This window comes from Musa acuminata, chromosome BXJ3-6, assembly GCF_036884655.1.
Source record: "Musa acuminata AAA Group cultivar baxijiao chromosome BXJ3-6, Cavendish_Baxijiao_AAA, whole genome shotgun sequence".
Classification (NCBI taxonomy): domain Eukaryota; kingdom Viridiplantae; phylum Streptophyta; class Magnoliopsida; order Zingiberales; family Musaceae; genus Musa; species Musa acuminata.
Window position 1 is genome coordinate 40,277,382 of NC_088354.1, and position 24,899 is coordinate 40,302,280.

The window sequence follows — 24,899 nt, forward strand, 5'->3', positions numbered from 1 at the left end:
AATTTATATTTTCTTTTTGTTTCAATGTGTCATTAAATTGGAGATATTTTATCATCGTTTTGTTTGAATTGGAGTGAAAACAAGATGTAGACATTCAAGTACTCATTCGAAAGATATGTTTCTGATATTTGAATTCATTGACATCTCAACAGAACATTGATGTATTGCATGACTTCCTTTTTCCTCGGCAACTCCTTTTACGCTTCTTATCTGCTACTTAACCTCTGTTACAGAAACACAACCTTTTCTGCTGCTACTGTCAGCCTAAGGATCAATCAAAACATATCAGGAGAGCCGCTCAAGACGCAAAAGGCTGCCGCTTAGTGCTTGGAGGAAGAGGAGGAGGAGCCTCTGCTGCCACTTCCCGTGGCGGGGGACCAGAGATCGGCGCCGTTGCTTCTCGTCACGTCCTCCGTGCACGCGACCGGAACCAGGCACAGCCCCCGGCTCCTCAGGTCTGCGCTCCCTCTCCCGTCCTTCGCCACCACCACCACCACATATAAACAACCATTTAGCGTACTAACCTCATTCATTAACATAAGAGATGGTGCCTGTTGTTAGTATCATACATGCAAGTCAGCGGAGGATGGCAGGCTTCGCAGGTAAGGAGAGCTCAGAACCTGCAAATGAACCCCGATTAATCATCATGAGATAAGAATCCATCGATTAATTGGAGAGGAGATCACACACCCTCAACCCACCCACCTGGACTTGTTCGTGCAGGAATCGGATGTATTCCAGAGCTTCATGCAGAACGGAGGCCGTATCAGACTGCCCAATGCAGAGAGTCAAAGTCAAATTAGATCCCGAGTTTTGACTTTGACGCCCCATTAAACGAAGAGGAGATGGAGGACATCCATCGCCGTTACCTTGCCGAAGGGGGAGACCAGCCGCTGCAGGGCCATGATTCTTTCCCCCACCTTCTCCTTCCTCGCCTGCTCTCACATGCATTTATTTATTGCTTCATTTCACAAAGCTGTATTAATTTGATGGGTAATGACTCATCAAGCAGCATACCGTGATGGTGGCAGGAGTAGCACTTGCAGTCACACCGCTTCTCCGCCTCCTCCCTCTTCCACCGCAGCTGCTTCCCACCCTCTTCTCAGGTGATCGATGGAAGCAATACCGTGCACCAAAGACTTGGGTCATTGCTTAGACTCGAGTAGGACTAACTAACTACAGAAGAGGGACAGGCTCACCTTGATCGGAGATTTGGATATATCGATGGTGGTGGGAGGTGGAGAAGAGTCGTTTGCTTTGCGAGGAGCCCTACGGAGTGCTGAAACTGCGTCTTCCTCCTCGCCAAAACAAAGCATCCCTGTCGGAGAGAGAGAGGAGTAGCGAGAGAGCAAGTAGTCCTCTTCCTCTCCGGTCCGCAACACGTCCATGAAGCTCTCTTCCTCCATTGTGTACAACACTTGGGGAGGAGGAGAGCAGCAGCAGTAGTAGGTAAGAAAGGGTCAGTCAAATAAAGTGTCATCAAGTCAGCACTCTTCCTCTCACTCTCTTGCTTCGTTCCTTTCACACGCTTGATCTGCAGCTCTGAGCGCCTGCAGGTGGTGGAAAGTATGCGGAGGTAGAAAGAGAGAGAGAGAGAGAGAGAGAGAGAGCGCTCCGAGCCTTGGCCTTCTTTTGTTGGCTTCTGCACCTTCTTTTGGCATCACCTCACCATGCCATCGCATGCTCTGCTCGCTTTTTGTTTCTTCCGTTCTTTGCGTGAGCCGAGCTGGTCAAACCCGACGGTCAAAGCTGGTAGAACGAGAAGCCGTGCCTCATCCTACCTTCCAACTCGCTGTGCTCTCTTCCATCTGTTTCTTCTCGTGTTCTCTTGCACCCGAGTTGGGTCTCATGGTCGATACGTGCCGAGCTATCAACTCTCCGCTTCCTAAACACACGTACATGAGCTTCACTTCATTGTGCCCGTACATGTCGAGCTGAAGCGCCGATGATTCGTTGTCCCAAAAGCTTCTCCGTGGTGGCTGTATGATGGGAAGAATGGCTGTATCGAAATATATGTAGACGACGTGATGCGTTGATTGCTCAGAAAATATCGACGTCAACCGACACGATCCCTTACCCATTCACATGCGCCGTCCACGTGGCTCTCATAGAGCGCTCAACTTCCACGTTTTCCTTTCTTCATATGCGTCCCGTCACAGCCACAATACAAACACATTTGCCGACTTAAACGAGGAGAATGGAGGTCCCAGAAACGGGTCCCGCGGTACTCCTTCGTGGGGAATGGTCGGGTATTTTCTCGGGTCGACGATGAAAAATTTAGCCAATGCGGCTGAGATAATCCTAATCCAATCGCAGTCCGGGCCCCACTTGAAGAGCGGAGGCCCCACTTTTTAGCGACTTCAGTCACGAACCCCCAGTTAGACTGGAACTGAGTCGTTGCTGAAGTCGTACCCTCGTGGTGTGAAGTAGCGCCCACGAGGACGATACTGCTCTCTTCTTCCCAAAGCTTCCGTTCGGCTCTCCCACGCGGCTCTCCCACACCCACAAATCTCCTCTCCAAAGATCCCTGTAGGGTTCCTTTTCCGGAGGTTTCTTCGTGCTCAAGGTAGGGAATCGAGTGAAGTGAAGAAAATCGAGGTCCGTTCTTGGGTGATGAGATGATCGTCTCGGCTCTGCTAACGTCGGTGGGGATCAATCTTGGCCTTTGCGTCCTCTTCTTTGCTCTCTACTCCGTCCTCCGGAAGCAGCCGTGCAATCTCAAGGTCTACGCCCCGCGCCTCGTCGCGGAGGGACGCGCCGGCCAGCGCAGCCACTTCAACATCGAGGCCCTCCTTCCCTCCGCAGGTTGGGTACGTAGGGCGTGGCAGCCGTCTGAGGATGAGCTCCTTAACTCATGCGGTCTCGACGGTGTCGTCTTCAATCGTATCTTCATCTTCAGGTGGCTGCCTTTTTCTTATTATTTCCTACTTATCCGGATATCCCCTAGATATTGTTTTGACGATACAAGGGTTTCTGGACTTGATTGTTTCAGTTTTGTTCTTGTTTGATTGTTGTCTCTTTGATTCTGGTGCAGTCTGAGGGTGTTTTCTGTCGCTGCGATCATAGGGATATTTGTTCTTCTCCCCGTTAATTATTTGGGAGATCATCTTCGGGATATTGACTTTTCTGATCTTCCAAACAAGTCTCTTGATTTGTTCACCATCTCAAATGTAAAAGACAGCTCTAATTGGTAAGCAAAACTGTTTGCACGAAAAAAGATTGCTGCTTTTCTGTTGTTGCATAGTATCATGTTCCAAACGTGAGTTGAATGCAGATTCGATCGTCGTCTATGAGTACACTGATGAAAAGGAGACACTAGCACTACCTTAACAATTGCTTCTCGGTTAATTTGTCCCATCTTCACTTATTCCTGTGGTTGCTTACAAGTAACTCGAAGTTAAGTCCCATATATGATCTGAATTTTATTCCAGAGCTAATATGCTCTAGAGGATAATACGAGTCCTTAAATAAAGCAATTAGACTTAATTTTTTACGTTTTGTATCTAGTTCCATCCAATTTATTACTTTAAGGTTCAAAACATCTCCACTCCATGTCATTATCATTGTTAAGTTCAGATTCAAGGTGCAGGAAACCAAATGAGACCTGATAATCTGATAGATTGTTTGTCAATATGATCATGATCCGGAACTTCGATTAGACTAAGGCCAAGTTTGCCAATGCTGATCTATACTGATTTTGACTGGCTGCAGACTAGTATGATGGCACCATTATGATTCAAGATTCCACGTGCATTGACAGATACTTCTGCTTTTCCACTGAACTTAAATAGGTTCTTCTTAATATTTCCTTCTTCTCCACCTCGTCTCTAGTGTCTTGCATGTTCAAGGTTACAAGAGAGTGGTCTCATCTCATCTGCTCCTCATGTCTCATGTGATTAGTGCGATAAGGAAATTGTGTTCTCCTCCTCCTCCTTGAAGTTGAGACTTAAGAGGACCCAAACCCAATTTCAGGTGAACATGTGGTTGAATCTGAACCAAGCAAGCTTAGATGAAAAATAATAAAATAATTGGTTGATTTTTGCATGATGAAATTAGTTAGTTTCTCTTGAAACTAGGTAGCCTGCTCAGTGCAGATTGCAAATACGGACAATTCTTATGGTTAAAATTCCTTGGATAATAACTGAGATATCTCTGAAAATATATTCGGAAAGTGATAAGTTATTGAAGATAATATAAATCCTGGAATAAAGTATTTGCATTTAGTATTCATTATTTTTTGTTTTGGCTAATTCTATCAATTTCCTGACCAATCTCTTTCTTTGATGGTCCAAAACATGTCCACTCCATGTCATGATTTACCAAGTTTCCTTGATTACTATGAGGCTGTTAGAAGGATTGGATCTAAGGTGCATGAAATCCACTGAGATCTGGTAATCTCATGGGTTGTTTAAATGTGACTCGTATCTATTATGATCATGAACTGGAGGTTTGGTCATAAAATCCGGTCTATTCCTACTCTGCAAAGACCAATGATTGCTGATGTTGGTTTACACTGAGTTTTGGCCTACTGACAAACTGGTATGATAATGCTGTATGGATCAGGATTCCAGGTGCATTGACATTGGATTTCACTAGGAAAAAATAAAAGTGAAGCAAAAGAAAAAGATAATAGGGTGGACACAGCTGCATTTGCTGCTTTTTCCACTCTAAACCATGGTTGAGTCTTGTTTTGTGAGGTGTACAAGAGAGGTTTTCTTCTCTTCTCTTTGCATCTAACATGGTCAGCGTGGAGAAAAGGAAAATAACTTCCTCATTCTCCTCCTCTTCCTCAAAGTTGAGACTTGAGAAGATTAGGGACTTGGTTCATCCTTTAAAATAATATCAAAAATAAAAATCATGATTTTTTTCTGAAACACAGAAAAGAGTTAGTAAACCTAAATATTATGATCACTTGAAAACTTGTCTTTAAACATTATATATTTATTTGTTGCATATCCCTGTATCCATATATGAAATTTATATTCATTTTGACCATGTCCCTATGTTGTTAGTTAGAAGGATGGCCTTTCTAGACAGTAGAAAGTAGAAACATGATACTCATACTGAGTTAAAACAAGATATTGAACCTATGCCCTTAGAAGCTCTTTTTTGCCTTCTTGTACTTAGTACTTCTCTAAGTGTTTTTTTTAGTGGCACATGCTCATTTAAATTCTAGCAACTGCAAGCTCTGTAAAGATAGAGAGCTTATAGGATATGACTTTGCTATCAAGGCAGTCTCCACTTCAAGAATGATAAAAGGCCTATCTAGAGAGAATAATAAGAAAGAAGAATTTTTTTATTAATAAATTAGATACACAAAACAATATATGTATATGATATAATACGTCAACTCTTATTTGTTGTTTTATTCTTTGTTAGCTTCTTGATATCTAAGAATTTTTCTTAATACATAGTATCATTTCGACCATGTGAGTTTGCATGGATGTTAAATTGGCAATTTAGTGGCAGTACATGGCAGTTTGAGGCAGTCTTTCCATTCAAGTGAGATCTCTGGATGGTTGGTTATCTTGTATGTTTGTCTTGTCAACAAAAATGCTCAATATTATCAAGTTGCTAGTTTTATTTTGTCACAGAGACTGGTTGCCTAAGGTTTACATATTAATTTAATCTGTCTAAAGTAGTTTTTTTTGTTGAAACTGTGATTGTTATTCAGAAGTTTAAGAATTTATTGGCAGGTTATGGTGTCAATTTTTGCTATCATTACAGGAGAAACAGTAGTCTCTGTTCTTATTGTTTATTGAATCTGTGATTGTTATTCAGAAGTTTAAGAATTTATTGGCAGGTTATGGTGTCATTTTTTGCTATCATTACAGGAGAAACAGTAGTCTCTGTTCTTATTGTTTATTGAATCTGTGATTGTTATTCAGAAGTTTAAGAATTTATTGGCAGGTTGTGGGTTCATTTTTCTGCTGCATATTTCATCACAGGAGTAGTGTGCTATCTGTTGTATGCTGTAAGTGTCGCTGTCTCTGAATTATTTCACTGTCCTATCCCAATTTCTTTATATGATAAACATTATGTTTGCTTGTAGCAACTCTTCCATTTCAGGTGCTTTTTCTAATTATTTCCTTGAAGTATCACCAAGTTTAACTGTGATTGGTAGGTTGTATTAGTTGATATATCTGAACTTGTTAAAGATGTTAATTTGGTCTAGTCCATAAGTAAGTCATTGATACAATTTCATCATGAGATGTGTAGACTGAGCATGCTTATTGTTTCACTAGTTTCGCTATTTGTAGCATTTTCTTTTGCAGGAGTGTAAATAAGAGGATTGCTCAATTGACTCATATGATGTTTTTCTTTTACAGGAGTACAAATATATCTCTAATAAGAGGATTTCTCACTTTAGTTCTTCCAAACCACAACCGCATCATTTCACCATTCTTGTTCGTGATATCCCTTTACATGGTATGAGTTCCTTAAGCAATACTGTGGAGACTTTTTTCATGGATTATCATCCATCAGACTACTTGGCCAGTACCGTGGTTCGCCGGACGAGCAAGCTCCGAGGTCTAATTGTAAGAACAGGAAACAAATTTTAAATCTAGCTGATATTTACAAGTTTTTTGCTTCTTTGCAAAATTTTGGTTTTGGAAAAGATGCTCTATATCAAAAAATGATACAGATAGAATGATAGTGCTCATAGTAAAGTAGTAATCTAGGAAAAACCATTATGAATTTTGAATCATGTGTCTTCTCCTGCTTGTCTTTGTCTGCTTGATGAGATCTTAGTGGTGTTTACCATTTGCAAATAACCTGAATATGGAGATATTATGTTTTAATGAAAAAAATTTGAAGCGAGAAGAGGAGATTTATGAAGGATGCTAACTTTGGCTTGAAGGTCCAAAGTTAGTCTGTGCGGAACCAATATTAACCATTCATTCACTTAGTTCTTGTTTTTTACAATATAAATTGAAAGAGTTCTATCTACGAGGAGGAAAGGGAGCACTTAGTGCCATAAAATGATGTTTGCTAGTTGTGGTAAAAAGGCCATTTTCTCTATGCTTTTTTAAGTATATATTTATTGGGGCATATGATAATAACTAGATTGTCTGGTTTTTGCACTTCTGAGCAGTGCAAGAACTTTGGTGCAAATTGTATTGGAGTAATGCCACAAAAATCACAAGATAATGGGGTATACATTTCATAGTTTGCTGTTGTTTTTAGGTTATTTATCATGCATTTTATTTTACTGTTGTAAAATATCTTCTGATGTTTGGTTCCCAATCAGCAATAACCCTGCTGAGATGCTGGTGTTGCTGAATGTTAAGACAAAAACACTTTAAAAAGTTTTCTTTGTGCTTCTACAATTGAATGTAATCTACCGCACTTATGTTTTATATGTTTGATTCTAATACTCATATCTGTCATAATGACATTGCATAAATTGCTGTCCAGACAGACACTGAGAATCTCTATAGGAGAATTACCCACCTAAAATCCATACCAAGTTCCTCGCAAAACCAAAGTCACACTGGCTTTCTAGGATTGTTCAGGAAAAACGGCGACCTTATGGGCCACTATGCAAAAAAATTGGAAGATTTAGAGCAGAATGTCAGATTAGAGCAGTCAGATATTTCTGCTGGAAGAGAGGTATATCCATGGTTTTTGATTTAATGGGTTTCAATGTACTGCTTATGAAGCTTGTTATCATTGTCTTTGTTCTTGCCTGGCATGGGTGGTATATTTCTTTGATCAGCTGAAACCTAGAGGAGCTGCATTTTCTTTTTGTCTTATGATTGTCTTGGACTGATGCACATCTGGTTAGTTTGTGTATCTTAATATTCCTTTATCTATTCTGCTTATGGATGTTTTTTTTTTCACTTTATATTCTTAATAAAAGTGAAGCATTTTTTGACTTCACAGTTCATAACTATAGGTACTTTGACAATACAAGAAACATGGTTTGCCTCATAATAGAAAGGGCAACCAAATTTTGCAGTCTTGTTAGATTCAGATGCATTTATCTGTAACCCACGTGCAAACAGATTTCATGATATTCTATTATTTTTGTGGTGGTTCTGACTTAGGTCACAATGGGCCCTGCAATGTATGAAGGCCCGCCCTCATGGCTGCCATTTGAAAATCTATTGTTAACTTTTAGTAACCTCAGGCAAGCATGCATTTATTGCTATTTTCCCATTAGAATTTTTTGTTGAATTTGAACATAAAATTGATATTCATAGAGGACAGGTTACATGAAAGGTCATAAAAGGAGCCTTGGATGTCAATCTAATTGGCAAAGAGGCTTTCAGAGTGATTGATTAAGAGGTTGATTAGTGAAAATAGTTGGTTCTGGTAATCCCTTTAACAAAATTGAGTGTTTTTTGACCATCAACTAGTTCAATAAAAATAATGATCAAAATCCGTGTGTGGAAGATAAAAAGTGCAATCAATATTAAGCATCAACCAGACAATTTCAACCTGGATCCAAACTAGAGGTGAACCCGATGTCCCAACCAAGGTTCGCCGTACCGTACCGGCGTTTCGACCCGCGCTCGGTACGGTACGGTATGGGTGTACCGACCGGTATACCGAGGTGTACCGAGAGGTACACCCGGGTGTGCCGATCACTGTAGCAGTGCTACAGTACTGATACAGTACGGGACGGTAAGAGGCGATCCGCGTACCGAAAGTCTGTCGGACCGGTACGTACCGCCCGTACCGGGCGGTACTGTTCGGTACGGCAAACCATGGTCCCAACATTGACTTAATTTGTGTTCCATCAGGTATCAAGGCTGATATTGTTTACATATTGTTTCGATAGTGTAATGGGTTAGAAGTACTAAATTGTTTAAGCAACAATAGGTGAACCTGACATTGTTTAGATAGGTTAATAGAAATGCTAAATTGGTTAAGCAACAATTGTTTAGATAGTTTAAGATGTTAATAGCCCTGGATTATTTAAGCAACAATAGGTTAGAAGTACTAAGCTTGGGTTAACTTTCAACAACTTCTTAGTTTCTTTTAATCAAAGGTTGCCCTTTTTCTTTTCTTATCCAATCAACAATTTAGATTTATGTGAATGAGAACCAAAGTGCAAAAAGGATTTATCAAATCAACAATTTCATGCATTTCATCCAATTAACTTGTTTGTTTGGTCATAAATTGTTTTCCAGCTTTGTTTGTTTTTCCCCAGTATAAAATACATGGAATTTGAACTCTTTTTCAAGTAAATAACAAAAGAACTTTCTTATTATATCAAATGAGATGTTTCAGTGATACATTTTCTTTTTGTGATTTTTTTCTTGGTCGTGTTGCTTATTTTTGAAATAACAGGATAATGTGAACATACTGTGAGGTCAGATTGAAATATTTGAATGTATAAATAATTATGATTTTGAAAGCTGTGGCTTGATCTGTTGAACTTTGAAAAACCAAAAGAAACTATGCTGAATTTTGAAAGGAACTTTAAGGATAAGTATTCTGCCTTTCCTTTATCTTGAAAAATATTTCGATTGGGAACTCTGAGATAGCAGGTTGTATTTCATGCAACTCTCATCTTCTTGAATTGTTGGGTAACACTCATTATGATCCTATATAGGGCTTTGCTTTTACAAATTGTTATTAAGATCTGACAGCATATCTGTATATGATATTGATAATAGTTGGCACAAGATCCTAAAAGAATTTGTGTGCCCACAAATACGTTGACCCTTCCCAGATCCGCATTGGCAGGAGCCTCGGTGTGCCTATTATTCCCTACAAGTACATATTGACAAGTAATCAAAATGAACTAGTCCAGTACGAGGTCTTTTTCTGATATCTTTTGACTTCTATTACCAGTTCTGATGAGGACTTCTTCATTTTTCAGGCATTCATGAAATGCCCATTTAGTGATCCTTCAAATTGAGCTTTTCTACACTAAAATTAATTCCTTTGCTGGTCTTGTTTTCTTACATGACCTAATAATAGAAGCCAAAATTTGATTCAATTATACTCCCACCACAAGAATTGATTTTAAATATTAGCTTTATGCTACTGGATGCTTTTGTTCTAATCTCATTTTCTATTTAAAAATTTAGGAAGTCCGTGCTGCCTTTGTTTGCTTCAGATCTCGGTATGGTGCTGCGAAGGCTCTTCATATCCGACAATCTACTAATCCCACTGAATGGGTAACAGAACACGCTCCTGAACCTCATGATGTCTACTGGCCCTTTTTCTCTACATCATTCACACAAAGATGGATTTCCAAGTCAGTGGTCGTTGCAGCATCTGTTCTGTTGATAGTTTTGTTTCTTCTAGTCGTTGCATTTGTTCAAGGTTTGACATACTTGGAACAGTTGGAGGCATTATTGCCTTTCTTGAAGAACATACTGAAAATGTAGGTACTTCAAGTTAGAGAAACTTCTCATTATTCTCTTTGTTAAAACAATAACTGAATTTCTTTTCAGTCTATCTTGTTTATTGATTATCTATTTTCTATTGAAGCTATTAACAGAATAGATCTCTCTCTCTCTCTCTCTCTCTCTCTCTCTCTCTCTCTCTCTCTTGTCTGTGAAATTAATAACTATTTTTTTTAGCTTCAGTGGCAATTGATCTGTCTACTGTATTCTCTGCCATCTGTCAGTACCATAGGTTTCTTTAAACTCTGCTTTCTTCATTGTTTCCTCTATTTGTTGACAAAATCCATCTTGTGCAATGATCCTTTTATGGAGCTGTAGGAGCCTTCATGATCGTGAAATCTAGATTCCTCGCTTTGCAGTCTTGCATGTTAGATAGCTAATGCCTTCATGTAGCATATAAAAATCGGTGATCACATTTGTGATTAGCATATATTTTCATCTAGTCATCTTTATGATAATGTAGATTAGATTTATTTTAATAGATATTAGGATAAAATATTGTTAAAGACATTAATCCATCCTTCTTGACTAGCTTGACTTGGTTGTAAAGTTCATTTACGAGGGTCCATCACTGGGTAGCTTCAACAACTTTAGGCTTTTAGAAGTTCAGGATTTGAGAACTTTGCAATGTCGGAAGATAGGTGGTTGGATATTTAGGGAAAGAGAGAAGGATAGGAATAAATAACTTTTTGGATCCACTCAGTCCTCCGAACTCACATCAGGGAGAGATTATGGCCTCACACACTCCCACATATCATGGAAGAAAAAATTTCTTCGTTCATTCACTAAGTAACTAATGCCCCAGTTACCATGCCTCACACACTAAGTAACTAATGCCCCAGTTACAAGAAGAAAGTGAAGATGATTAACAAAATAAATGCAATTACATCAAGGCTAATCAATCATTTATCTTTTCATTCATTGGATAAGATAAATTACTAGATATGTCTTGGCAAATACTCTTCTCTTTTGATAGAATATGTGAATGATAATCTTCCATTGCTGTAGTTAGGGGAAACTTCTTTATAGAGATGAAATCTTCAATCAAAGTAGATTTTGATTCCTTCCATCTTTAACTTCGTTCATTTTCTTTTTCTTCTCCTTGACTAATTTAGGTGGGTATAACACAATTAAAATGAAGAGATGAATAACCAATTAATTAATTGTACGATGCTTTTTGAAATGTATAATTGAATTTAGATATATTCGCTGAATACTAATTTCTGGGAATATATATGCTTGCAGAGCCGTTGTCAGTCAAATAGTAACAGGCTATCTTCCCAGCCTTCTTCTTCATCTTGTTGCATCTCTTGTGCCTCCTATCATGAAGCTTTTCTCTGCCATGCAAGGCTATATTGCCATTAGTGAGATTGAGAAAAGTGCTTGCAATAAGATGCTCTTATTTACGATATGGTTCCTCTTCTTTGCAAACGTGCTCACTGGATCAGTTACAAGTCAATTTCAGATATTCCTTGATCCAAAAACTATTCCTGAAAGACTAGCTGTTGCTGTGCCAGCGCAGGTAAGATCGTCCAGCTATTGTTAAACATCTAATAAGAGACAGTTGTAAATTGTAGTCTGTACTCTTGCATTTGTTGAAGAATTCACCCTGATTGTTTTGCATTGCATTTGAAGTAATGATGTGTAGAATTTTGAGTTGCTAGAAGGTTCTCACTAAAGTGCTAGAAGCCTCTTGAAACAAATGCCTCTAGAGCAACATCATGGTTGAATAATTAGCAAAAAAAGGTGATTGATCATTCATTCATAACACAATGCAACCTTTGACCTCACTAATGCTAGAACCCTACTTTCTATTTCTGGTTCCAAACTATTGATGACATCATGATAGATACACAATAAATCACTGTTAATGGCAATGTCATACGGTATGGTGTGCAGGATTGCACAACAATGCAACATTTTATTGTTATTAAAGTTCAGAATGTTACAATTTTATATATTAAATTTAAACTATGACAATTTTGCCTGCCAAATAAAGATTCCTAATATGGAATCAGACAGCATTGATTTTGTAGGTAGGTAGCTTATCCAGCTGCATAACTTTGGACTATTTGGTTGTACACATGGCTATCAGAAAACTTGCATAATGCCTATGATATTGTAACTTCTTGTGTTGTCTTTCAATACTACTGGTTAAATATATTCAAACAAGTATTTCTGATTACAACAACTTCTTGCTTTATGTTTTAGTCTTTGTTGTAACTTACAAATATGGGAATCTGTTGGATCATGAAATTTCGTTGACGATGAAAATTACTAAATTGTTTCATCTTTTAGGCTTCATTTTTCATTGCATATGTGGTAACATCATGGACTAGCTTATCTTGGGAGCTTAATCGCACAATCGCTTTTATTGGTGATCTAATAAGCAGACGTTGTTCTAAGACCAATGATGATGAGTTCCAGATACCATCTATCCCATACTATAGTGAAATACCTAGAGTTCTATTATTTGGGCTCCTTGGGTTTACTTACTTTCTTTTAGCTCCACTAATTCTGCCATTCATATTGGTGTTCTTCTGCATTGGGTACATTATCTACCGGAATCAGGTCAGTAAAACACTTCACGTCTTTGCTTTCTGTTTCCTTTATGTCACATCCAGTATTTGTTGTTTCTTGGTGTTTTTTACTGGCAGAAAGAGGTAATATTTACTGGCATTTCTAGAGCCATTGTTTGTGTTTTCTTTTGGAATATCAACTCAACCTCTTTGATGCTGAGTGTCCCAACTTTTAGCTTCACAAATTAATGGTTTGTAGTTCTTTCCATTATGGACTGTGGAATAACACTTGAATGTGATTACCAATGTGGTCATCTGTTGCTCCCCTAATCTTCTAAAGACTGGGGGTCCTTTTTTGCTGATACTGTTTTTGGTCAGGAATACAATGAGAATACATTGAGCAGAAAACTTTAGGAATCTAGATTACTATGAGATTTATCCATGTGCACAACAATCTTGATTTTGCAACTTCTTGGTCCATCAGTCATAAGAACTAAAATAATTCCTTTTTTAGTTTTTCTTATTCTTTTTGTTTCATTTGGTTTCCCATGCCATAGAATTTGGTATTTTGTTATTTCTTTGTTTTCCTTTCAGATCATAGATACTGTTGTCTGTAGACTCTTTGGTCACACTAGCAGAGGACCATTTAGGCAAAATAATTTATAAATGTATTGGTGCCGTCCATAATCTACTCTGTTACACAGTTCTAAGACCTGTTCATGATTTATATAGACAACAAATGGTTTTCGTTGTAGAGATCGAAGTGGATAGAGACAACTGCAAAGTAAAGAAGCCTCGAAGTGCTAACTATTTGCCATCAGCTATGAACTGCTGATAAACTAAATTTCATTGTTGAAGATAGAAGAAACCTTACGTTTTTGTCAAATATGACTGATGGTTTGCATCTTGAGGATGTTTTGTCCCATGATTGGGCTTCAATCCTCAATCTGGATTCTGGAAGAGTTTCTACTCCAACAGAGTCTAAAAGAAGCATAAATTTTTTAAAAAAAATTCAGGTTTTGGCATATGTTTACTTGTTACTGATCTGCTTGAGGTTATTTGGCATGTTTGGTTAGTTCCCAATAATTACATTCATGGACAACCGAAGTGGATATTTCAGTGCTTTTCCTGATAAATTACCTATAATGGTGGGGATTAATATCACTATCTCTTGTACTCTAGTGGTAACACAATGTGACAGCTCTCCTTTGTACAAATTTGGTTAAAAAATTGTAAGAATAAATGACATGTGCTGCATGTATTGAGAGGATAAACTCTGTTTGATGTGTGTTTTGCTGTACGTTTGAAACTCTGGGTTAAGTGAATTAACACTACATGGATATTTGGATAATATTAACAAGTTGTTAAATATGCCTCAATTCAAATTATATGTACCTCTTCTGCTTGTAGGATGTCCAATGTTTTATTTTTTTGAATAAAATCTATGATTAGTCTACCTACAATCTAATTATTTAATTATCTTATTCACTATCTGGTTCTTGCCTTTTCTCATTCTATTATGTACATGTTCTCGAACTTCCTACACCAGTTTTAAACAATGATGTAAAAAATAAAGGTCGGCACAAGGGTGGCAAGTCAGCAGTTATGAACCCTTTTTTTATACTTTACTTAATATGAATGTAATACTTGTACGTGTACATTCAAAATAATTCTACTAAGCTATGAACTAAGTTCTGCACTTTATTTAATATGAACCGTACTTCTTACAGTTGCACTCACCATAGCTCTGCGGCCACAATGATTTTGATGCACCATTATTTTAAGTGATATGAACTAACTGTAGTTGGAATTTTATGCAGCTACTAAATGTGTATCAGCCAAAGTATGACACTGGTGGAAGGTTTTGGCCTATTGTTCACAACACCACGATATTCTCTCTTGTACTTATGCAGATAATTGCAGTTGGAATATTTGGGCTTAAGAAGCTTCCTCTTGCATCATCCTTAATTTTACCACTTCCAGCGCTTACCCTTCTTTTTAATGATTATTGCCGAAAGCGCTTTCTTCCTATTTTTCATGATTTTGCAGCTGAGGTGTGTCACTATCAAATCAAATGTATTTCTTCTCCCTACTTGTTTTTGTATTGAATGATGCAGACACTCTCAATGTGATCAAGAATAATGTCCACCTGTTTAATCTTTTTTTGTGTATTACACAACTTGTGAATCTGCTAATTGTTTTTTCTTTTCGTGAGTTACCTATCTTTTTATTTGCTGCTCGTTAAGATTGGATGAGTTAACTGAGTTTGCACAATTAGTGAGGTATTCCTTATTTTAGTTATTGTACCATGGACTTGTTTTGTCCTTGATTGAGATTCTTGCAACACCACTTGTTAACTTTGAAATGTGACCATATGTTGATAATACTTGATGTTTCAAGTTCGAAGATGTAATAGAAGTTTGTGGGTTATTGCTCTCATTGTGGTCTTAATTGTTTGTTACTCTCCTGTACAATTAATTAGATAATAGGGCTATTGTTTAAGTAGAATATATGGGAGATCTTTTACCTGCAACTGCTTCTATTTATAGAACTCAACCTGACTGATACTTTCGGTTGGTTTGCTTCTAGACTTTGATAAAGAAAGATCGAGAAGATCAGAATGATCCAGCAATGGAAGAATTTTTCGACAAACTCGTCACTGCATACCGTGATCCAGCTCTAATGCCAATTCGTCACTCGACAAACTCGAACGACCACAATTCCCCCTTGCTTTCTAAAGTTTAAAAATCAGATAGGATCTCTTTCTTGCTGGTTGTTGCGCGTTATAAGTCATCCACCAGGGTTTCGGGTGCTGGTTGACAAGGAAGGTGAAATGTAAACTAGGAATGGTTGCAATCTTCCTTTTGCTTTTGTTGTAATATGGACTTTTCAGTGTTCATTACCTGATTGGCTCAGTTGATACCTTCTATTGTTTATATGTCATATGATCCCCTTTCCAAATAGATTGTTGTTCTTGTTACTGCTGCTGGTGTTTATCGTAATAATGGTCATCTTTTTTAGTTGTCTTTATTGCAAATCTGGGCTAGCTGATCCACATCAGCTCAGGAACTTGAAGAAAGTTATTCTGAGCATGTGGTAAATGGGAGGATGATGAAGAAAGAGTACACAATTAGGCCTTAATCTTTAACATCATTGTTATTTAGGTCCATAATTAATGGAATTGAATTCATCAAGATTTCAATTCTTACAGAAGGCACAGCTTGCAGAAAAGGTTTTGAGGACTTATCTATATATGCTCCATAAATGCCATTAGCAAGTATTGGTTGAGGCAGGTGTCAAAACAACCAAAACAAAAGGAAGATTCCATTTGATGCTTAATTCTCTGATAACTTGTAATAAGTATTTGTATTTACTTACTCCCCACTCAATTATAATCGAGCTTTAATAAGTAAAATATTATATTTAGCACTAAGTAAGGTTCATCGTCATCACTTGGTATGCATGATATGTATTGGCCTGACAAGAGATTGATACATGTGGTATATCGGTATATCCTCATGTAGATCGATACATGTGGTATATTGGTATATCTTTTATGTACTCGGTATGTATTGTATCGATAATTAATCGATACATCGATTCGAATTATAACATTAAGAGTTTAGAAAAGTTTATATCTCGATAGAACCTTACGGTAGATGAATTCTACCAGTTTCATGTGTGCCTCCATGTTTTAATGCCCATCTTGCATGTATGCTCTTGAAGCAGGTCAACCAGTTAGACTTGGATTAGGTGGTTTCTTTGGATGGGTTGTTGATGTCAACCACCTCACTTGGAAGTCAGTGATCCCTTCGGAAGTATGGTTAACATTGTCCTCTTTTTCCATGACAAGTTGCTTCAGTACTCCATAGATCAAGTGGAGAGAGAGAGGAAGAAGAAGAAGAAGAAGAAAAAGAAAAACCAGTACAGCAACTCAGAATCCCCACTGACTCGTCACTTCCATTGCACAGAACGGTACAACAACACAAAAGTCCCACTTCCACCGATCGAGTTCACAGCTCAGGCAGTCGTAGTTTAGCTTTCCAGGGAGGGAGGTGGGCGTGCACCGACTCGTCTTCCTCTCGGGAGTCCAGAAAAGAACAGCGTAACCACAGCAATCGATAATATCATGAGACCTGCACCCGTTGCAGCTCCTGAGAGAAAAGCAGAGGTTTGGATGCATGGGATTCCTGCACTTGCCACCTTTTGAGAGTTGCATGGGACCTGCACTTGCAGTCCTTTTGGGGGGAAAAAGAAGGAGAAGTTGGATTCACGGCATGCACTCCATTAAAGCCGGTCATCATCATCATCATCACCTCCCCCAACGCAAACATGCCCACCATGCATTGATTGGTCTCTCGATGGGACCTTGCGTGCTCTTCCACCTTCTCAAGTAACAACTGATGACGAGAACTCAGCTCGGCTTCCACCTTCTCAAGTAACTGAGCTCTTACCTCACATCCTCTTTTGCTCTTTTCGCAGTAACCTGGCTATCATGGTTTCTTAGACGAGCTTGATAATTATAATTGTATGCCTTTAACTTAGGGTTATCGATTTATATAAACTTGTATTGTTTTAGATAAGACTTCAATGGAACTCGGTGAAGACTGAAACGGAGGAAGGAGCGTTGCAGCGGGAGTTTGGGATCCATCACCACGCTGGAGCAAGCTAATCTCCTTCCTTGTCCCCTCTTGAAATGGGTAGGTTTACTGATTGTGATGGGTTGTAACAGTAAACCCTTCCTTGTTCATCGCCAACGCTTGCTTCTTTTGTGGTACAAGACTAGATAAGCAATAAGGTGGAAGCTTTCTTCGTCTTTTCGATTCTCCCCACGTGACGCGGAAGACGCCAATGGCGGCGGGCAGTAAACTGCGGCGGCGGGCTTCAGGCGGGGGATTTCTTCCCTGTTAGGTGGCAGAGCGTGACCTGGAATCGAAATGCTTCGAGGTCTGATCATTGGCGGTCTTAGAATATCATCATCGGTTTCAAAATCTCCCCTTCTTTCCTTCCAAATGGTTGTTTCCGGTGGAATATCTGATGCCGATCCGTGTTTTGCATCAAAATCTCGTCTTTTTTACCGGTGGCTCCTCCTGGGGTTCTTTCTTGTCCTTCGATTGTGTTTGGTGTTCTTGATGTGTGATTTTGTTGCTCAAGTCATATACTTGCTTCGCATTTCTGCCGTCTTTTCTTCTTTTCCAATTGCTATCTCCTATCTTAATCAAGAGACAACTTGTCAAATTGGCTTGCGGTTCTGATGGGTCAAAAATTAGTACAATGGCAATGCCAAGTCAACTTGTTGATCAAACACATGTTTTTTTTTTATTCTTACCAACTAATGTGTTTGAAAATTCAGTGGCCTAAAAATTGGATCTTGACTTGGTTTGTGTTTGTCTGGTCTTCTTGTATTTTTTGCTATCCATTGTGCATTTTATTAGGATCTTTTTCAAATCTTTGGTATCGCTATTTTCCAAATTATTGTGCATTTTATTAGGATAGTTTCCAAATCTTTGTTGCCGCTATTTTCCAAATTATTGTGCATCTTATTAGGATATTTTCCAAATCTTTGGTGCCACTATTTTCCAAATTATTGTGAATTTTATTAGGATATTTTCCAAATCTTTGGTGCCGCTATTTTCCAAATTATTGTGCATTTTATTAGGATTCTGCCTCTTCACGCGGACATCGCATCTACTCGGTTGTTGACAAGCATCACATCAAGTGTTTTCTTATTCTTTTTCTTTACTTGATGATGTTTGCCGTTGAAGTCCGTATCTTTTCTATAGAACAGACTGACTCTGAGGCCAAAACTTGCAGCTTCTCTGGCTCTTGGGACATTGCATTAGATCTCCTCTCAGACTATCTCAATTCAGTTTCCTGGTTGCTTCTCCTGATTGCAAGGTAAGTTTTTTGCTAGTCTTGCATACAAGATCTGATAATGTGCTACTGTTCTCTGCATATATTAAATTAAGATTTGTCTTTGGCAGTGCCACAGGATTATTTTGCATCATTTAGATGGTTTTGCTGGTAAAAGATATTGAATAACTCAATTTCAATGAGATTTCTCTAGATAATATTGCTAACTTGAGATATGATCTGCAGCCTTTTTGGAGTTTGGTTTTGACATTGGCATATTTTGGCTTTTGATACTGGAAATTTGACTGAGGGTTAACCACATCATTTTAACATACTGTGTCATCTTCCTATCTAGAGGACAGGGCTTTGAATGGTAATGTGGGCTATTAGTTAGGAGCATCTTTCATTGTGTAGTCCATTCTATGTGATGATTGAAGGTGAGAGTATTGTTTCATGGCATCTGTCAAGAAAAAGGTTCTCACAACGATGAGGGTGAGTAGTCCACTAACAGAATTAGCACAGTTTCTATGTCTATATGACGTTTTCATTATTGAAACAGCATCTTAATGCATCAGTATCTCTTTTGTTGATTAACATATGTGTTCAATGGTACAAGGACCATATATTATTGCGCTTACTAAGGTATATTTTAACCTGATATATTCTGCTTAGCATTTACTGGTGCAAGTTAATACGTACTGCTAAAAGTATCTGAATTAAGATAATAAGTTTTATGTATCACATTTTACAGGATACTGCAGTTTCCAATTCTGAGATTCTCGAGCATCCATATGGCAGATTTGCCTTTTTTTCTTAGCGTGCATAAAATTTGTGTCCATTTCTTTTAAAGAGGTTGGCGTGATTCAGTGAACACTTTCTGTTATTCGGCATTATCATGGGTACCTGTGTGTCAACATTAAACAGAAGACCTAGATCTCGGAAGTATTCTCTCCGATCAAGAAAATGCTGTAGGAAGATTTCTACATCAGCCCCCGATGCACCTGCCCCTAGGAAAAATGATTTACCAAATCATTTCGCTTGCAGTCAGATTGTTCATGTTAAGACTGCTGCAACAACTCGCCGGAAATCTGAGGTCTCAAATCTTGCATTCCATCTTACTCAATTGCAATGGCATCACAGCCCGATGGAGAGAAATGGTATGGGATTCCTTCAGATGGCTTCAGCCTGTCATGCTTTTGTTAGTACAGTTTTCACCTTATTTCTAATTTCACTCTTTACTCCCTCTTCTCGAAAGGGAATAATTGGGAACACTAAATAACTGGATGATGATATATACTTGCAGTGTTATGCCAAGAAGAAGTATGGTTTGATTGTGTCAGCATTTTAGAGTCTGAATCTGATGATGACTTCAGTAGTGTTTGTGGAGGTATGGAATTAATTTCTTCATCTCAATCATACAATGGTGACTTCAAATGAGCAATATCTCTTGGTGCTTATATTTTCTGTAGATTGTCTTTCCTCAATAAATGGTTCGATTGGGACCCAAACGCTGCAATATGAAAATGCTTCACTCTTAGTGGATGCTGTATGCAAGTTTGAGGAACTTCTTGATCCCACCCCAATTGCTTTGGCAGTTGAACAACACATTGAAACAGATGAGGGCAAAACTGGAAAGCTTTTGAGCAATGATGAATGTGAAGATGCAGATAGACTTGAGATTGTAAATCCACAAGGGTCTGATATTCTGTTGGAAAAGGTTGATGAAGCAAAACTTAGAAACCAGACCGAAAGTTGTACCAAAATGAAAAAGGTCTTAGAGGATATCTGCGGTAGCTTTAAAGGTTTAAAGGAAATAAGACATGACACAGAGGAAAATTTTCGTGACAGCACATTGAAGCAATTGTCTTCATCATGTGCACCTCATTTAGTTCCTTCCATCAGCTTTAACGATAAAATTCAACAGTTTCCTCCTACTAGCCCACAATGTCAAAAGAGGAGGTCAGCAGTGATCAGGGTTTCAGTTAAGCGAAAATCCAAAGATGGAGATGAAACTACTGAATTTTGTAAGTAAACTTATTTTGTCTCTTTTTGTTCATTTGATTTTATTATTAAATCTTACTATTATTACTGGCTAATATTCAAGCTGATCAAAATGCTGCAGCTACTTTACTGCATAATGATCATGGAATTTCTTTTGGCAGAAAAATCACATGTTGAATACCTTCATTCCTATGGAACTGTCAGATTGCCAATATGAAACTGCCTGTACACTGTCTATTCTTATGTTGCTATTTAGTTTCCCATGGTTGTCATCTAATGTCAGAGTAAGGACCTATGCTTCATGAGTTTTCCTTTTGATGCATGAGAACAGGATTGCTCCCTGCATTCCTAGAAACCTCTGCGCTACTCATCTTTTTTTCATCTAATCTTGTCACCTATCATAGTATCTTATAGACACATGTAGATGTATGGATATATCAACTTAGGATTTTTAATCTAAATTGATGTCTTAAGGCTGAAGTTTGTAATCTCTGTCTTTAAGTGACAACAGTTTACGACATGGATCATTTATTTTATGCAAGTTAACTAGACCTTCTGTTGAGAGTTCTATATATAATTTGTCCGCATCAGTCTGTTTCTTAAATCACTTCTTTGCATTAAGTTCCTATTTTTCTGTTCTCAAGTAATATAAATGTAGCTGCACTAAATATAGCTCATTACAGTATACACAACATCCTTCAAGATTATACTTCACTGTTCATTGTGTTTGTGACAATTCTGTAACCATCAGAATTTTATTTTGTGATACTTGATATCTCCTGACTCTACTACTTCAAAGCACTACTTACTTTGAGATTTTATTCTCATTCCCTTAAAATTTTCATGTAGATGTATTAAATAAGTTCATGACAGCGTACAACACTTGTGATAGATAACTCCATTTTCAATTACCAACTGTGACAATTTCATTTTCTAATCTTGGTTTCATATTTAGTGTGCTTTGTGCTTTACAACTCTATAAAATTCAAAATGATGATAGATATGGCGACTTTTGGAATAGGTGCTTCAAAGAAATACCTATATCGGCCAATAGCAGGCTTGTCAGTTCCATGTTCAACCAGCGAAAAACCAGCGCAAGGATGCTGGTCTACTCTTGAACCTTCATCTTTTAAGCTTCGTGGGGAGAGCTATTTCAGGCATGAATAGTTCATGTATTTTTGAATGCTTATAATTCAGTCTAAAACTTTTTTCCTTTTTTTTATTGTTGTTGGTTTTGGTAAGCTATATAATGTTCTTACTCAGAGATAAGAAAAAATCGCCTGCTCCACATCATACCCCATACACTCCAATCGGTATAGATTTGTTTTCATGCCAACGTAAAGTAAATCACATTGCTCAGCACATTGAGCTTCCCTCTATTAAGGCACAGGAGAAAGTGCCCTCTCTGCTGGTTGTCAATATTCAGGTATCTTTCACATTTCTTATGGCTAACTTGTTTGGTTTCATCTTAAAACTTTCCTCAAACTTGACAGCTTCCTACTTATCCTGCTGCTATGTTCCTCGGTGATGGCGATGGTGAAGGGATGAGTCTTGTACTGTACTTCAAGATATCTGACAATTTCGACGAAGAAATTTCTCCCCAGTTCCAGGATAGCATTAGAGTAAGTTGCTTCAACATTTTTTCTTACAGTAGTATCACTGCTAGTCAATGTTCATTAGATTCCAGTTGTGCTCATGCTACACGATCCTCTGCAGCGATTTGTAAATGATGAAATAGAGAAGGTTAAAGGGTTTCCGATGGACTCAACCACTCCTTACAGAGAAAGACTTAAAATATTGGCTGGGTTAGCCAACCCTGAGGATCTCCAGTTGAATAGTGCGGAAAAGAAACTTGTCCATGCTTACAATGCGAAGCCGGTGCTTTCACGCCCTCAACACAATTTTTATCAGGTGCAGGATGACATACTAGCCTTTCTTTTACATTACACGTCACATGCTAATGTTAGAATCGAGGAATGCAATTGGTACTAGAATCATATCAGCATACCGGTACATGGTATGCCAGCACATACTGGTAGAACGAGGAGGAGGAAAGGAGTTAGAGCAGAAGAAGTGGAGGAGGAGGAGATGGCGGCAGGTGGGAGGCTGGCAGCGGGTGGGTGATGGAGGATGAAGCGGGGAGGGCGATAGAGACCGCAGGAGGACCAGGGAGCGCTCATGAGTGCTTTCGGGGCTTTTAAGCTTGGAGTTTAGAAAAACAGGGAAAAAAAAAAGGATGAATCACCCAAAATGGGGTGGCCTGCCTTCCTATTCATGGCTGGATGGTACCAACTGGTCCGGATGAAATTGAAGTCCTTGGCTAGATTCCTGATGTCAAGTGTATCTCCTAGTTGAAAGTGAACAATTTTCTGTAGCTATGTCATCAAGATTTATAATTATCTAGTAATATTGGGTCAAACTTTTTCGACCATGATCTAGTCATATTATGGTTGCATGGTTATGGATTTTCTTTTTCTGTATACAGGGTTCGAATTACTTTGAAATTGACCTAGATGTTCACCGGTTTAGCTACATATCAAGAAAGGGATTTGAAGCATTTAGAGAACGATTGAAACATGGAATACTTGATCTGGGTTTAACGATTCAGGTACGAATGAATACTCAGTTTTTCCCTACTTGTCCTGCTTTGATATTGGCCTTCCTTTGATGCTGTTGTTGCAATGATGCTCTTGAAATCTTTATCCTTCACTCACCGTATGGGGTCTTTCTCCTGTTTGTTGCTCCAACTTGTTAGCTAGTTTGGCTAACCACGATCATGAATTTTACCTTGTTTATCGCATTGACTTGTGTTCTTGTGAAATTGCAGGTTACATATTCATATTTTTAGCTCATCGCTTCATGTCACTCTTGCTGTAGTATAAATTTATTGCTGCACTCATTGGCAAAAAATCAATTTGGAACTACAAATGTATCATTTAGTTTTATGAAACGGAGAGGTAATCACGAAATAGAGAGGCGGAAACTTCAAATCTGATGACACTCTAGAATATACGTGAAATAGTGATGCGACTTACCATAGTACATTGCATGCCATGTTTCTACATTTAGCTCTGAATATGTCAAACGACTTTACCAATGTAAAATCGCTAGTTCGAGCATCAAGATGTTGGGATTTCTGAAAAAATTTCAGCAAATGAGGGTTTTCAGTGAGTTCATCTGATCAAAGAAATTGATGCAGGCACAGAAACAGGAGGAACTACCAGAGCATCTCCTGTGTTGTGTGAGGTTGAACAGAATCGATTTCGTCAACCATGGGCAGATTCCAGCACTCATGACGGTCGACCACGACATGTAGCTGGTTTGAGGATGTGGGTCAACCTTGGAAGCCAGTTGCCTAGCCGAGAAAGAAATCTAACAAGTCAAATGACCTCTGCAAAAACATTAGTGCTGTGCAATGGCTGGCCAATTAATTGAGAGCCCAAACACAAGAGTTGCATTGGCATCAACTGATTCACACTGGCCAATGGCATTCATGCTTGGAAAAAGAAAGAGAGCCAAAGATGTGGTCTAACAAAACCTTCAAAGGAATGGTTTATGATGAGATTTATATCTGATAGAAGCCACAAGTCCATCGTAAACATGTGTTGATAATCAATCTTGTTGAGGAGATGAGTAGTACTCCTGATATTATCTAGTGAAAAGTGAAGACCAACTCTCAGTTTTTTTTTGTCTTCATTTAGCTAGACAAGTATTTGTCTTGCATAAAGTTGAAAGATCCATGTAGCAATCTGGATTTGTGTATGCAGGTGAAAGCCATAAGTTGGACACATGACAATATCTATCCCATCTTCCTATATTTCTTTTAGGAAAAAAGACAAAAATGTGGCTGCAATAAAGATCATCTTGTCCCATTTTGGTGTAATCTTGTCATCATCAAACAATTATTATTTTGTTGTTGTTGTGGTTATTGTTATCATTATTATCAGACCAATATAGTTTGAAGGATCTTTTGTCAGGCTGGAGGCCGAGTTTTCCTCCTCTCCTCTCATGTCTTAGTCTTCCAATTCTTTCCCTCTTGTCTTTCTCTCTTCCGTCTCTTGTTTTCCCTTTGTATGGGATTCAGAAACTAGCAAAAGCTTGGAGTTTAGAGGAGCAGGAGAAGAAGGGAAGGGGAGGGCATGGCGAATAACTCCTTGCC

At 38.4% G+C, this 24,899-nt stretch overlaps 3 protein-coding genes across 3 annotated transcripts; 2 read left to right on the plus strand and 1 right to left on the minus strand.

Annotated features, from left to right (window-relative positions):
* Positions 1–74: 74 nt before the first annotated feature.
* Positions 75–1,553, minus strand: LOC103990101 (transcription factor bHLH154). Its single transcript, XM_009409134.3, has 6 exons — positions 1,200–1,553; positions 1,018–1,098; positions 870–935; positions 706–771; positions 570–620; positions 75–476 (listed from the first exon to the last, which is right to left on the minus strand). Exons 1-6 carry the CDS (start codon positions 1,404–1,406, stop codon positions 321–323), a joined length of 627 nt encoding a protein of 208 aa, XP_009407409.2. The 5' UTR covers positions 1,407–1,553; the 3' UTR covers positions 75–320.
* An 866-nt stretch (positions 1,554–2,419) lies between these two features.
* On the plus strand, positions 2,420–15,866 carry LOC135641100 (CSC1-like protein HYP1). The gene is made up of 10 exons (XM_065156145.1): positions 2,420–2,899; positions 3,035–3,190; positions 5,911–5,974; positions 6,330–6,539; positions 7,420–7,614; positions 10,047–10,345; positions 11,613–11,889; positions 12,666–12,938; positions 14,707–14,940; positions 15,476–15,866. The coding sequence occupies exons 1-10, from the start codon at positions 2,619–2,621 to the stop codon at positions 15,629–15,631; spliced, it is 2,145 nt and encodes a 714-aa protein (XP_065012217.1). The 5' UTR covers positions 2,420–2,618; the 3' UTR covers positions 15,632–15,866.
* A 940-nt stretch (positions 15,867–16,806) lies between these two features.
* On the plus strand, positions 16,807–24,402 carry LOC135586396 (uncharacterized). Its single transcript, XM_065155315.1, has 13 exons — positions 16,807–17,324; positions 17,466–17,586; positions 17,668–17,833; positions 18,701–18,784; positions 19,491–19,896; positions 20,043–20,126; positions 20,209–20,763; positions 21,762–21,897; positions 22,004–22,166; positions 22,234–22,362; positions 22,457–22,651; positions 23,226–23,348; positions 23,940–24,402. Exons 5-13 carry the CDS (start codon positions 19,635–19,637, stop codon positions 24,054–24,056), a joined length of 1,764 nt encoding a protein of 587 aa, XP_065011387.1. The 5' UTR covers positions 16,807–17,324; positions 17,466–17,586; positions 17,668–17,833; positions 18,701–18,784; positions 19,491–19,634; the 3' UTR covers positions 24,057–24,402.
* Positions 24,403–24,899: the final 497 nt, after the last annotated feature.

Coding starts and splice junctions, on each gene's coding strand:
- LOC103990101 (XM_009409134.3), bottom strand. CDS start 1,406: ATGGAGGAAGAGAGCTTCATGGACGTGTTGCGGACCGGAGAGGAAGAG. Junction 936..1,017: donor CTACTCCTGCCACCATCACG/GTATGCTGCTTG, acceptor ATGTGAGAGCAG/GCGAGGAAGGAGAAGGTGGG. Junction 477..569: donor CATCCTCCGCTGACTTGCAT/GTATGATACTAA, acceptor GTGGTGGCGAAG/GACGGGAGAGGGAGCGCAGA.
- LOC135641100 (XM_065156145.1), top strand. CDS start 2,619: ATGATCGTCTCGGCTCTGCTAACGTCGGTGGGGATCAATCTTGGCCTT. Junction 7,615..10,046: donor ATATTTCTGCTGGAAGAGAG/GTATATCCATGG, acceptor TTAAAAATTTAG/GAAGTCCGTGCTGCCTTTGT. Junction 10,346..11,612: donor TTGAAGAACATACTGAAAAT/GTAGGTACTTCA, acceptor ATATGCTTGCAG/AGCCGTTGTCAGTCAAATAG.
- LOC135586396 (XM_065155315.1), top strand. CDS start 19,635: ATGGGTACCTGTGTGTCAACATTAAACAGAAGACCTAGATCTCGGAAG. Junction 19,897..20,042: donor CAGCCCGATGGAGAGAAATG/GTATGGGATTCC, acceptor ATATACTTGCAG/TGTTATGCCAAGAAGAAGTA. Junction 20,764..21,761: donor AGATGAAACTACTGAATTTT/GTAAGTAAACTT, acceptor CTTTTGGAATAG/GTGCTTCAAAGAAATACCTA.